Genomic DNA, 15,307 nt, shown 5'->3' with positions numbered 1-15,307 from the left:
GCTATTTATTATTATTATTATTATTAAGCTAGGTATTATTATTAAGCTATTATTAAGCTAGGTATTTACATTTTTTAAATTTTTTATTCTTTTTAAGTTGACAGATAAAACCATATGTATTTATTGTGTACAATATGATGTTTTAAAATATATACATATTGTGGGATGGCTAAATCTAGCTAATTAACATACGTACAAAGTTATCTTTTTTGTGATGAGAATGTTTAAAATCTACTCTCTTAGTATTTTTCTGAAATACAATATATTTTTATTAACTATAATCACCATGCTGTATAATAGATCTCTTGAAATTATTCCTCCTATCTACCTGAAATTTGGTACCCTTTGACCAATATCTCCCCAAACCTCCACCACCAGGGCCCCAGTATTCTCTCTAAATGGTAGTAACATTGTAGCCTGTGGCTACTCTTGGACCTCCAATCTCCTTACTCTGACATTTCAGACTCTCCTAACGCCATCTGTCTACACAAAATTTTGCCTGAATGCATCCACTTCAGAAAATCATGCACACGTGGTTGCAGTTTAAACCTTTAAAACAGTGTAATTAGGAATCAGCCAATTGTCAAAAATGAAAAATTGTAAGTATTTTTTTTAAAAAACAGTTCTTTTGCAACTATTGTTCTAGGAAGTTTGCTAGAATAACAACTCTAAGACAGCATTTAATGTGACAACTTGAGCAATCAATAATGGAGTGTTTGTGCTTAGTCTCTAATATGTCCTCTTATGTAGACACTGAAACTGAGACAGAGGCACTGTACAACACTACCTTATTATCCTCTAGGTTGATCACTTCCAGGAGGTCATGATTTTCTAAGCCTTGGAGGCTGCTTATCTGATTGTGGGACACATCCAGTTTCTGCAGGGCTTTCAGATTCTCCAAACCCGTGATCTTCTCAATGTTGTTATTGCTCTAAAATAGACAAAATATAGTTAATGTCTTAAAGACCTCTCATAGGAAAAGTTGTAATGGCAAGTTTTCATTTTGGATACTTCCCAAAATTTCTCAAAAAATCAATAAGGCATTCTTGTCCCTCCCCTACAACCCATTTTTATCATTCACTTCCCCAAACACATGCACACATCCCCAGAAAAAAAAATCCCAGTTTTGCAGCTGAAAGATTCAGAATACAGTATTTTGGTTAAACTTAAAGCAAGTTGAGTATTCAAATCAGTAAGAAAGACAAAAGGTAGTAGTATAATCTTTTAATACTTTACACCTAAAGCCTAAGGGCAGCATAACTCCATGATTATCTTTTGGAAATATAGATTTAAAAAAAAATTTGCAATTCTTTCATCACCATCACAATAAACCACTTGAATATTATATCCCCCACATACATTTTGCTTTTAGAAACATTCTAAATATAATCACTTCATATCACAAGGACCATAGTAGTCTGTTACCCTGGTGACTTGCAATTAGCCATTCCTCCAGTTATTCATGCTCTTGTGCAGTTCCCCCCTCTTAAATCTAGGCTGGACCTATGCTTGCCTTCACCAAAAGAATATGGCAGAAGTATGCCAGTTCCAAGCCTAAGACTTAGGAAGGCCTGGCAGCTTCTGCTTTTGTGTTTTGGGAGCCTGAGCTACCATGTAAGAAGTGCAGCTGTTCTGTTGGAGCAAACTTGTGGACAGGCTGCATGGAAAAGAAGTCACATGGAGAGAAGCCCTGAGACTAAAGAGAGAGAAAAACCCAGCCATCCCAGCCTCCCAACTGAGTCAAGCCCCCAACCAGTATGCCAGCTGAAGGCAGCGAGCCTAGTGGAAGAACCACCCAGCTGAACTCAGCTCAGATTACACAATTGTTAGCTAATGAAATGGTTATTTCTCCAAGTCACAACAATTCCGGTGACTTGTTATATGACAGTAGATAACCAAAATAAGTTTTTAAGTAATTCACACATACGCATCTTCTTGGACAATGAGAATAGAACAAAAATTTAAGACTCAAATTTGCCTTCTTCCCCAACTTCCCATGTACCTATAACAACAAATAAGAATGATGATAATAATTTGTAGTTTTCTGTACATTTTCCAACATATTTATCATTCCTTGGGTTCCTTAGCCTTGAGGTATAAGAAAATGCCATAGTAAAATTAAATTTTCAGTTTGAGTTAAGAATCATGAAGGGTAATTTTGAGGTTTCAACTAACATCATGTAGTACCCATCCTTAAACTTTTAAAACTTTTAATAAGTATTTAAGAACTGAAAATTTATAGTATTCTCTTCCATCTACAATATTTTCCCTGGTACATTTAATAGCAAGAGCTCATTTTCATCCTACTTTTTTTGTGTGTGACAGAGTCTCACTCTGTTCCCCGGGCTAGAGTGCTGTGGTGTCAGCCTAGCTCACAGCAACCTCAAACTCCTGGGCTCAAGCAATCTTCCTGCCTCGGCCTCCTGAGTAGCTGGGACTACAGGCATACACCACCATGCCCGGCTAATTTTTTCAATATATTTTTAGTTGGCCAATTAATGTCTTTCTATTTTTAGTAGAGATGGGGTCTTGCTGTTGCTCAGGCTGGTTTTGAACTCCTGAGCTCAAATGATCCAACCATCTTGGCCTCCCAGAGTGCTAGGATTACAGGTGTGAGCCACCACGCCTGGCTTTATCCTACTTTTTAAAATGAAATCTCACTTCAATAATGAGCAAGATTTGTGTTCATTAGTATAATTCTATGGCTCTTTAAAACATTTTAATATAATAGAATATTGATTATCTACAAAGCTGCGTGACAGCATATGAGAGTTTATCATACTATTCTTTTTATTTGTATACACACTTGAAAGATTCAAAAATACATAGGAAAATATTTATAATCTGTTTGCCAAAGTAAAGTCAAATTTCCTTCTGTTCAGCATTCAAAAAAGTCATAGAAAGTATAATAGAAAAGGGAAAGAAAAACTACACTAGACTTAACATGATACCCTTATTAATTTAATATATTGCAATAAGATCTCAATATCCTATTCAAAATATCAAATTTTTATACACTTCTCCCCAAAGAACTTTAAAGTGGTAGATAACTATAATTCTTCTTTACAGTGTCTCTGACAGTTTTCAAAGTGTTAGATGATATAAATTGAGTGAGGCATAGAAAAGTTTAATTAGATAGCCTATAGTCATAAAAGAAAACAAAACTGAGAAAATTTCAGAATCCCAGAATTTTTGAATTGAAAATCATCTAGTTAAACCCTTTATCCAATGCTGAAAAACTGATGCACCACTCCTAAAAGTGTATAGCCAGCTTCTTCATGAACAGTTCTTCCTGATTATTTTGTCATGATTAGCAGGGAAAAGGATTTTAAGAGAGAAGCTATTTTCTTAAATAAATGAAATTAGAAAAATTCTTAATCTTCCAATTTGGGAGGAAAAAAACAAGCAGATCTTATAATGACAAAATGAATTTTGAAGTGTGGAATGCATTGTCATTACTTTCTAAGATGCTGGGCAACAGAACAGCCCCTTAGTGAACCACAGTTCTCCCTTAAATCTATCATAAAAGTTGATGGTCAAGAATTAACAATTGGTTTGTACAGTGATTATTCTGCTTTCTCTAAATTGTAAAATGAATTATTTTCAAGAGCAACTAAAGCAACTGGCTTTCTGATTCCATGAATTAAAAATAAAAGCATTAAAAACTGTTCAAACAAATGTGTATTATTTTATTTTATAGATTTAATTAAAATTTGGAAAAGAAAATCTTCTTATTCTCAATATTTTAAGGAGAATGAATGGCATCATATTGTGGATTTTCTAGTTCATCATGAGTAATGGGGGGGAGGAAGGGATTGGGAATAATCCGCCAAATGTGTTTGTAGGAAAAATACGTATTTTATGCTTTTTCTAAAGGCTACTTGAGACAGAACTGTCAACATGGATTACTTATTTAGTTATTGAAACAAACTCTTAGGATGAAAGTGCTATGTATTATTATTCTTAATAACAAGCTCATTCTCATTCCCTTAAGCACACCCCCACATCTCTTTGCACTTACCATGCTTCACTTAAAATTAATGGGAACATCAATACAGAGAAGATATATAAAGAACAGGATAAGGTTCTAACAAACTACAAAATAAATAGTACATGCTGCCAATAATCATTCAGATCATCATGATTTTAAAAATGTTACTTTCTTTTCTAATTTTAAAAATTTCAAGCCAATTTATCAAATTCATTTTCATTTATGCTTTGCTAACATGCCTTAGTGAGCAGAAAAGCATGATAGCTCAGGAAAATTATTAAGCCTTTCCGTGCCTCAGTTCCATCCTTGGGACTGAGTTGCCAGTACCCTCATCTAACTCACCATGGAGATAGAAGGGTTATAAAAAGCACTTTGAGCTCTAAGCTCAGGGTAAGAAAAATTAACACACAGCCAACCTTCAGTGATCTATGGTTAAATAAAACAGGAATAGAATATTATAAATGTCAAAAAATCTGCAGCTAACCCAAGAAATTGTTTCAAACACTAGTTCGACACTCTCCAGTGGGATGGTTCATGCACCATATTAATAAGCTACAAGCCAATGGCTTGAAATCCTCCCTGTCCACTCTGTGACAGACGCAAAGAGGAACAGCAAAGTCATGCGAGGGTAAGAAGTAGGAGGGAGGAGGAAAGGGAGAAGAAACAATACTGGATACTCCACAAACAATATTACCAACCCCCAAATTAGTGAGCTATATTGTTATTTTTAAAATATCATATCTATCTTTGGGACTATTGTGACCTGCTGATTTTTTGTAAATAATCTTTATTTTCATTGAGTCATAGTCACAGTGTATCACATGGTGTGAGAGTGTTTTCCATGGGAAAAAATAAGTTTAAACTCTCTGATTGGAATTGTTCCTTTAATCTCAGCACTATTTCTGATTTTTTCTAAAACGGGAGACTAGTGTGTATTAATATAAAAGAAATGCCAAAATTCTGTGCCCAGAAAACATGGTATGGTTCATTTGAAAGCAATAAAGTGTTACCAGCAATAAATACTATGCTTAAATATTTTCACCAGTAAGATATTATAAAATATATTTTTAAATATTTGCTAAAAGTATATCTTCCTTTCCAGTATAAATAGGCAATCTTTAAAAAATTACAGTTGGATACCAAATTAGAAAATCATTTTACTTATAATGAAATATTGATCTCTGTTTCTCTCTCTCTCACACACACACACACACACACACACAGACACGGATATAGAAAGAGGCAAACAAAGCTGAAGACAATAACATTTCATGAAGGAATTAGCTCTTTATATAATTTAAAAATCCTAAAAAGTCATAATTTACATATTTACTAAAACATTACAATTTCCAAGAATAACATTTTGTTAGACTCACCAGACAAAGTATTTTGATTGGTAATGAGTTTAAGCCATCAATTGTTTTGATATCGTTGTTGGCCAAACTGAGGTGAGTTAGACTGTTGCACATCTCTAGGCCACTGATTTCTCCTATTTTATTGTCTATGTACCATGACTACGTTCAAGGAAAATGTCATTAAAAGCATTTTGAGGGAAAAAAGAATCAGTGTTAAGTCATCACTAGACAAATCAGACCACAGCTTAAATACAGACGTGTTATAGATCCAACAGAAGATAAACATTAATCCTGAAATATATTTTTTCTTATAGAATGTGTTATGTTATATTTCATATGAAAAAAAATTTGTTAAAGGTGCAGCTTTTGAGTATACTTGGTTGCATTTGCATTCGTATGCGATTCATTTAATCTGTATGGAAAGAAAAACCACAATGGCTCATAGCTGCCTCCTTGGCAGTGTATTATTTTCTCTTGATTAGTTAATGGTCTCCATGAGAAACTCATGTGCTTTCCCGCAGGCGGGACTTCTGAATACAGGGTCGCCATGCAGAGCCTGCACATACCAAGCTTTATCATCCTCCTAACTAGGGTGACAGCCTGGGAGATGTCAACAGTAGCAAATGATCCATACCCAGTTATAGAGAGGGACAGCCCTTTCTTTCTACCTATATTGGCTTTTCTTCGCCCTTTAAAATAAATGAGGCTTAAACTCTGCCTTAATTTCCTCATCTGTTAATTAAGTTTTCATTTACTGCTAAAATTTTAACCAATCTTCTGTGTTCCATCCATGTCCTCACCTAAAATCACAGTCTCAAAGTCACCAATTCTACTCATCTCCCTGTGTCCTCACTTTGACCAATTTCTAGGATTTAATGTCATTTCCCCATCAAAGCTCAGTTTTCCCTCTCAAGTAACCTAGGACATTGCTATTCCTCAGTCACTCATAACCCGCAGACCTGGAACTTTTGCTTTAAAACATCTCCTTAATTATTCCCTTCCTTTTTATTCACTTTTATTCATTAATGTACTTATAATTATCTACTGTTTCCTGCCCTCAAGTCACCTGATACACTATAGTCAGGTTAATTTTTTGAAAATATTGATAGGATATCATGTTTCAATTAAAAAATTCTCATAGTATAAATTCCAAATTCCTCATTCTGGCATTTAAGGCTGCTCACTATAGGCAAAACCTATTTATCCAATGTCATTCCCATTATAATCCAAAGAGAATTCTCTATTTCTGCCAGGTCAGTCCTCTCAATAGATCTAGAATGTATCGGGAACTTTCTTATCATACTGCTCTCCTACTCCTTTCTAAACTATAACCATTCTTCAAGACCTAACTCCAAATTTCACTTTCTTTCTTCTCTGTTTTTTAATTAACATTAAACCAATATGTTAAATATTTCTTTTTGACAGCTCTCATTTTCTTATTATTTTTATTACTTTTTAATTGCATGAATAAGTAAAAGTGACAGACTGGGAGAACATATTCACAATATACATATACACAAAGGTTTACTGCCTAGAATACATTAAAAGTGACAATAAATCAATAGGAAAAAGACAACCCAATAGAAAATGGACTATGTCCAGGCAATTTCCAGAAGAGCAAATCCAAGTGCTACTAAACATATGAAAAGAGGTTCCTTTTCACCTGTAGTCAGAAGAATGCAAATTAAGATAAGATGCTATTCTATATTCATCAGTTTAGCAAACATTTTAAATTACAAGGTTTTAAAGAACATTGACTTTTATGCTACTGGGTGAGAGCTTTCATTATGATACAGCCACTTTGGAGGCATTTGACAATGTCTATCATAGTTGTAAATATGCCACAGCAATCCACTTCTTGGTCTCCACGCTAAACAAACCATTTCTTCTTCCTCAAAGCCTTTTCTGATCAACCTTGAACCTCTAGCTCTCTTCTGCCACCAATCAGAGACTCAAAGAAATTTTTTAAGACGAACGAATGAGTCATAAACATCACATAAACATATATTTTGCTTCATAATTATTTGTAATTATCCTAACTCTACCATTTGCTAGATCTTTCATTTATAAAGCAGAGATGACACCAGGTTGGTGTTAGGGCCCAAAGTTAGGCCATTGGGAAAAAATTAGAAAATGGGTGTGAACAAGCTACACAAACCATAAACCACCACATGATTATAAGGCATTGATACCATTACTAAATTACAATCACATGAGGCTAAGGAATCATGCCCCCTACCTCTTGGCCAATAGTATGGAAATGGAAGATTCAAGGCTGGGATTGAATCTTCAAAGATCTAGGCCAGAGAAAGAAATAAATAAGAATATTAGACAAAAATATCTTGCTAAATGTACCATAAATTCCTAGGTTTTCCTCATTGGTTTCAGATTCAGTCCTTGGACTGAAGCACAGTTCTGTTTGTTGTCAATATGAATTTTTAAATCTATTGCCATAAAGCTCCCTGTCAGAATAGCCCTACAAATACACATTTATGCTCACAAATACTATCTTTTTTGCCTCCATTTTTGGGGGGGCTGTTTAAATAATTATTCTGGAACTAGAACAAAGATCAGATCTTTGTCAATAGAGACTGTAACAAAAAAACGAATGTGAATATAGGAAATAGGAGATTAAACTATCTCACACAGCCATCTATGAAATAAAATACCCTTGGAGCAGGCAACCTTTGGCAACAAAGACTAGGCAAGGAAAACCTCACATGGCCATCTGTCTCAGTTTAGCCAAGAGAATAATAGCGTTTAAGTCCTATTTCAGGAGCACTAGTGTCCTGGACGCTCTACTCCAACCAAGATGAAGATATTCGAAATGGTGGCAGAGGGGACAGATGCTCGTGGGTAGCTGGGACAGGAAGCTTTCCCACAGCAAGTAGGTGAGGATCAGAAAACTAATAAAGAGGGATCCTGAAACTATCAAGAAATACATCAGGAACTGAAAAGGAAAACTTGTGCATTGTGTCTACAGCAATTATCCAAGACATCAGAAGCTAACCACAGTTCTTTCGGTACATCTAGCTTTGACTACTATAGCTAGGCATGTTTTCTGAAATTAGCACTGCAAGGGCGAAAAGCAGGAGGGGTAGCGGCACCTCACTGCAGTTACAGCCGTGGTGTCTGCAGGTGCGACCTCCACTCCCTGCACAGCAGCAAAAGGTCAGGAATTGACTGAACATCTCTGTTGAGAAATACGCTCATTTCAGAAAAATTGCCTCCTATTTCCCAACTTGGCACTTTCCTTTAAATTTCAGGGAATTTCAGGCACTATAAATTAATCCAGCTCTTGAGTAAAGAGTATTTTTACAGTGACACAGCAGCTTCCCGCCCCCCCCCCCATTGCTCCCACAGTCACATGTGTGCCTGGCAGCAATGCTGGCGGTCAACGTGCAGGACCAGGCCATGCGGAAGTGAGTTCACAGCTGGCCTCCAAGAATACCTTTATCTCCCCAACCTTCCGTTTTCTTAAGAACCTTCATGAAACATTACTTGCCTTTACTCCTAACATTATTCTTTCATATTCTTTCATAGGTCTTGGGACTTCCCAATAAGAAGAAATGTAATCTGATAGATCACTAAACTACTACGATGAATTAGCTTACTGGGTTAATACTCTTAGGTATATTTTAATAGACTCAAAGAACTCAAAGTCATCATACTGCATTCCAGTTCTAAACTTTTACAATTCTGTGAATAAATCTTTTACAGTAGAATTTGAGATCCTTGTGGAAACTGAATGAAGGAACTCTTGAGCATAGGCACTTGAGCGTAACTTTACAACAAGGGAAAAGCCCAACAATATATTTTTATATTTTGGCGATGCTGTCAGTAGTTCACAATGCTTGACATGAATTATTCACTAGTTCAGTATTCGATCTTATTCATTTGTCTACAATCATAAAATATGGTTCAGGTGTATAGAAAACAGTTACTGAGAAATAAGTAGGAAATCCATCACAATTTTCTTAGTGGAGTGAGTTGCAATGATGGCTTTAATCAAAACCAATCCTGAAAGATCTATATCACCATACCAGTGAAAAATGTTCTTCACTGTAAGAGTGAATCTCTCTAAGAACTGAAACATGCATACAGTTTAAATGGCTATATGATAAAAGTAATAATTACTCAATGAATTGCAGCATGGGAAAAAAACAATAGGATTCAGAAGACTAGACTCAGTTTAACTATTTACCAAAATAATTACTAGCAAGCTGCTGACCCTCTGTGAGTCTCAGTTTCCTCTTTTATAAAATATGTAAAATAATGGCTAGCACTAGATGATCTCTAAAATCATCTGGATTTAAAATTCTAGAAAATTTTTATTCTGTCATAATAAAATAAATTTTAATAAACAACCAGTCAATGTTTATAAAGAATCAACTGCATTCTTCCTTAAGAATAAATACATTTACTTAACTGTGGCAAAGCTTATCATCTTGCAATTTAGGATAATTACCAATCAATCATCAGTTATGCACACATGGAAGGACAAAATAGAATAAGATGAAATTAAAAATTGATGTCTTATAGTTACCAATTCATTCTGAGGTATTAACATAATCTATTACAATCATATTATTAGTATTAACTTGATTGATTTTTTATTTTAGATAATCATGTTCAAAGAAATTTAAAATTTCAGGTTTTTAAATTTTTACATAGAACTGGGTTAGCTTAATTCTTGATTCGTCATTGGCCCATGTGTGGCCTACTTTTATTTACTCCTAAAAATATAATGAACATTCTTGAAACTACCCCTTAGCCAAGCCCAAGAAGTAGAACATTAGCAAAAACTTAAATTTAGCCCTGCACACCTCTCCTGCTGAATCCTTGTGTCTCCCTCTCAGAGACTATCGCTATGCTCAATTTTCTCTTTTTTGTTTCCTTCCTCCTTTAGTTTTATACCTGAATTATATTTATTTTTATTAAAGTTCATCCTCATCACTGTATATAGATATATTTCATTCATTTTCACTACTATATGATATGCTATTTTGCGAGTACACTGTAAGTTATGCTTTCTTTTAGCAATGAGCATTTGGGCTGTTTTAATTTTTTGTTATTACAAGCAATACTGCTATGAATGTACTTATACAAGCCTCCATGTACATGTATGCTAAGCTTCCCATATGTAGGAATGAAAGTACTAGGTCATAGTAAACTTGGATGTTCAACTGTAAAATATAAAATTGTTTTCTAAGGTGGTTAAACTAATTTCATACCCACAAACAGGGTAAAAAGAGATCCTCTGGATCTATGTGTTTTCCAACACTTGGTATTTTTAGATTTCTTAAATTTTGTCAATTGAATGGATATAATTGAATGGATATAATAGTATCTCATGTGGTCTTGAGTTGCAGTTTTGTGAATACAAATGAGGTTGATATCTCTTCACATGCTTACCAGCTTTATCTGATTTTCCATAAATTTTTTTTTCATTTTATTGTGACCATCTTATCAAAGGATATAGAATATATTCCTCTTCATTTAGGTCTTCAATACTCTTCCATAAAGTGTTACTATGTTCCCCCCACAGGTCTTATTTGCCTATAATAAGATTCATTTTATTGTTCTTATTAATGGTGTCTCTTTTTAAAATTGTGTTTTCTAAATCATTAGAAATCAAGGAGGGAGGCAGGAGGAGGAGAGGAGGGGTAAAAATCTACCTAACAGGTACAATGAACAATATTCAGGTGATAGGCACACTTATATCCCTGACTAAAACATAATAAAGCTATACATGTAACAAAAACATTTGTACCCCTTTAGTATTTTGAAATTCTAAAAAATTTTAATTTAAAAAATAAAAAAATAAAGTTATGTTTTCTAATTGCTTGTGTCTGGTATAAAGAAATGCTACGATTTCTGTTTATTGAAGTCATATCCAGCCACCTTGTTGAACTCTTAAAACTCTATTATTTCTAGTAGTTACTCCAAGGTCTTTTTTGTATTCTCTGTAGGGAAACATGTCATCTGCAAAGAATAACTTTTATTTTCTCCTTTCCAATCTTTAGACCTCTAATTTCTTTCTCCTATTTTATGGTTCTCGCTATGACCTCTAAGACAATGGATAGAAGCGGCAATGGTGATTATCCTTAACTTCTTCCCAGTGTTAAAGGAGAATGCTTAGAACATGTCCCCACTTAGGATAAAGTTTGTTTCAAATATTTTTATAGATATTCCTTATCAAGTTGTGAAAATTCCCCATTACTAATTTACTGAGGGGTTTTATTATGAATGAGTACTGGATTTTATTAAATTTTCTATATCTGTTGAGTTTCCCTATCTATTGATCATTGATCATAAAGTTTATTTCCTTTAATCTGTTAATATAGTTGATATTTATAGATTTTCTAATATTAAACTATCCTTACATTGAGGAAAACCCAATTTGGTCAGAGTATATATATATTTTTTAATACCCTGTCAAATTCAGTTGCTAACATTTTGTTTAGGATTTTTACTATATCATGAGTGAAATAAGCCTGCCATTTTCCTTTCTCTTACTATTCCTTGTCTGGTTTGGATATTCAAGTAACCTCAGAAGAATGAATTGTGAATATGCCTTATGTTTTTAATGTTTGAAAAAAAATTATTCTTTATTGGAAGGTCTGTTCTTGAAAGTTTGGGCCTGAGTTTTTTTCTTTTTAGGAAGATTTTTAATTTTTAAATTTAGTTTATTTTAATTTATAATGAATTATTTTTATAGTTACAGGACTACTCAGGATTTCTATTTCCAAATCAGTGTTTTGATGCATAAAATTTTTCTTGGAATTTGTCCATTTTATCTGAGCTTTCAAATGTACTAGCATAAAAGTTGTTTTAAAATTCCTTTTATTCTCATTTAAAGTTTTTTAGTCTTTTCAAAAACCAATCTCATCTAGTGCTTTTTTCCCCTAAATAGATTAATTTATAATCTTGTCAGATACATTTTTACTGTTAGCTGTCCAGAAAAATTTGTAAAACTCCACCACCGGCATCACACATAATATATGGTTGAACAGAATAAAAGAGAAGGAAGCATATTTAGTACTGTTTAGAAATTAGCCTACTATCTTTTTAAAACTGCAAGATATGCAAGAAGTTTATTTCATTAATAGTCTATAAAGGGTAGTTTGTTTTGGCTACTTGTCTTATATTTTTTAAAAACACAGGTGAGGAATGGTGTCATTTTACACTCTAATTATATACCCATCTTCTGAATTTCAGTTGGTTCTGATATAATAATTATAGCTTTTTATACTTCAGTGATAAGACTCAATTGCTAAATCTAATGTCAAGTTAAAAGAAAAAAAAAACCTAATTCCTTTCTTCATGATATGTGACATTTATAAAGTCATAATACTTTAGTTTTTTACATGGAAAGCTAAATTTACAAAGAAGCGAAGACTCATGATGGAAATGTTTTAAACTATATTTCGAGTCCAAAATACAGTGGAGTTGTTTTCTTTGGCAATTCCATGCTGTATGTGGGAGAATGTTTCTCTGGGAGACAGAACTCTCCATATCAGACTCTAGACTATCATGTTCCTCATTCAGGGAACTGGTTGCTGAATCTCTCCTGGCTAGCAGGAGTTTAGGGGGCTGCTGACTTCTAGACCAATCAGTGTTTCTCAAGCTTTAATGTGTGCTCAAATTGTCTAGAGGGGTGGGTCTTGTCAAAATGAGGAATCTGATTTCTTGGGGCTGGAGTAGAGCCCAAGAATCTGCATTACTAAGAAGTTTCAGGCGACACTGTTGTTGGTGGTCTTCCTGGAGCAGCACCCTTCTACACAGCCTAAGATGAGTGGATTTGTGAGCCAGACAGCTTCTGGGCTGTCAGACTGTCTCTTTGCAAATTCGATACATATGACTGTCAAGCAAGAAGTGAAGGTTCTACAGAGAGATGCTGCTAAAATAAATACCTCTAGTTTGTAATCAAAACATTTCATTGTGATCATTTTCTGATTTCTCTATTAGGCTACAATCAGGAGAACTTGCTCATTTAAGCACCACCTAATGTCTACTAATTGCCCATTTTCACACATAAGTTCTTAAGGGAGTGGTGCTATGCTCTAAGCTTTCCATCATCTATGGAAAAAGGGTTCTTTTACAAAATATGCTTTCAAAAAAATGCACCTTCCATTCTCTCCTCATCTCAGCCTTATTACAAACATAGTGCAATACTAGCTGCTGCCACATCCCTGGAATGAGGCACCCAGGGGTGATCAAATCATTCTCCATTCTGCCCTGAAAAATCCTCAGGTGGATAGAAAGATACGCACTGAGAAAGAGAAGGCACTACTCTCTTGTGACCCAGAGAACATCAGTCTCTGGGGTACAAAAAAGACTCGAGCTCATTAAACTCACAGGTCCCCAGTTAGCCCCTTAGTCTCTAGAAATTGGAGCTCACTGCCTTTAAAGTAGGTACACTTTGTTTACATGGAGCCTGGCTCACGAGATACATACGTTCCTAAAGTTGACTGCAAATCAAAAGCTGTTTTTTAAATGAAAGCATATTTCAAATACATTAGAAAGTCTCGCTATTTAAAGGGAACTTAGTATGACCTATTTTGTAAAATATTTACTCATTTTCCTTATGACCATATCTGAATTTTCAAATGCTAAGTTTATTATATAAAATAGGGCACCAGGTAAAGTAAATTTGAAGAAAGTAGCTAATGAAAACAGAACTTCTTCTCTGGTTCTAGAATTAAGAATAAGTCTACATTTAACAGAAAAATGACTATCTTGGCTTTTCAGGGGTAAGATGGTCTTGGCAAGCTTTGACTCACAATTTTATTCCTCGGCAAACAAAATCTCTCTCCTCATTTTGTGAAAATCAATTCTTAATCATTTAAATGAGCACACATCTTTAGTAAATTATTTATCTGGTACTACTCTATGTGATCTGGTATATATTATTTAATATGTACCCTTTAATTTTCATTTTCTCATTTTACTTCTTTCATTTTGCTCTTTACTCATTCAAAGGATACTGTCCAAAATTAGCGTAGTGAGACCACGATATGCCGACAGATCACACATTTCGGAAATTTGGTTGTAGGAAAAATCCACCTTCTGGCAAGAAAAAAAGAATAATATGTTATACTTTATTTTTCATTCATATGCAGCACAATAATTAATTGTACAAGAAAAAAGTATTTATGGAAGTCAACTTAGAATTCCTTACTGAAAGTATACTAAGGCTAAAAGATTCATCTTTAATCCCATTGTGTAACTGGGATCTTTGCCAACTTTGAGGGATAATAAGAGGGAAACCCCTTCCTCATGGCCCACAAGAACCTCCTAATAATCTAAACAGTTTCAATTCCTATAGATTCTCCCTCCATTTTTAGTATTTATTTTAAACTCTCTTGATCTTCCCTCAGAATTTACTTCAATTACACCCTTACCCATCACCATTTCATTTTCCCTAATGCCCAGTAAACCGGATTCACTTAGTTTATGTGCATATCTGATTTCCTTTTCTGTGCCTTTTCTATTCTTATCTCAATATATTTTCCCATGTCATTCCCTAAGTGCCAGAATAAGTCTTTCTTATTCATCCCTCAGGCCATACTTCTTCAACTTTACATACTTTCTCAAAATTGACTATTGGAGGAAACCATTTTTAGCAACATCTCTTGTTCCTAGTCAAAAATACAAGACTAAAAAACATTAAATAATTTTTTTTAATTATTTTACAAAAAGAAAAAAATATGAGTTTTTGAAACACTGCATTGATAACTTGCTGGGCACATTATAATCATTTTCTAGAAAGCTGTCAAGCAATTATGTATTTAGCAATTATTAGAAGCCCACTATTCTTATCTTCTCATGCCCTTTAAGACAGTGATTCCACTCCCAAAATTTATTAAGATTATTTTAGTAATGAAATAAATACTGAAATACTTTAAATACTAAAAACTTTATATACTAAATACTAAAAAATAATGTAGAAACAACT

General features: G+C 34.0%; 1 protein-coding gene across 1 annotated transcript in view; it reads right to left on the bottom strand.

Moving 5' to 3' along the window:
* The window catches only part of LRGUK (leucine rich repeats and guanylate kinase domain containing), a 99,452-nt gene that overhangs the window by 68,838 nt on the left and 15,307 nt on the right, over positions 1–15,307 (bottom strand). Inside the window, exons 5-7 of the mRNA XM_012739754.2 lie at positions 14,337–14,418; positions 5,368–5,492; positions 788–931 (exon numbers count right to left, since the gene is read on the bottom strand). Of these exons, the coding sequence (XP_012595208.1) occupies positions 788–931; positions 5,368–5,492; positions 14,337–14,418 (351 nt within the window). The remainder of the gene's footprint in view (positions 1–787; positions 932–5,367; positions 5,493–14,336; positions 14,419–15,307) is intronic.

This window comes from Microcebus murinus, chromosome 9, assembly GCF_040939455.1.
Source record: "Microcebus murinus isolate Inina chromosome 9, M.murinus_Inina_mat1.0, whole genome shotgun sequence".
NCBI classification, from domain to species: Eukaryota; Metazoa; Chordata; class Mammalia; order Primates; family Cheirogaleidae; genus Microcebus; species Microcebus murinus.
The sequence above is the reverse complement of the archived record's forward strand: the minus strand, read 5'-3'. Positions and strand labels throughout refer to the sequence as shown.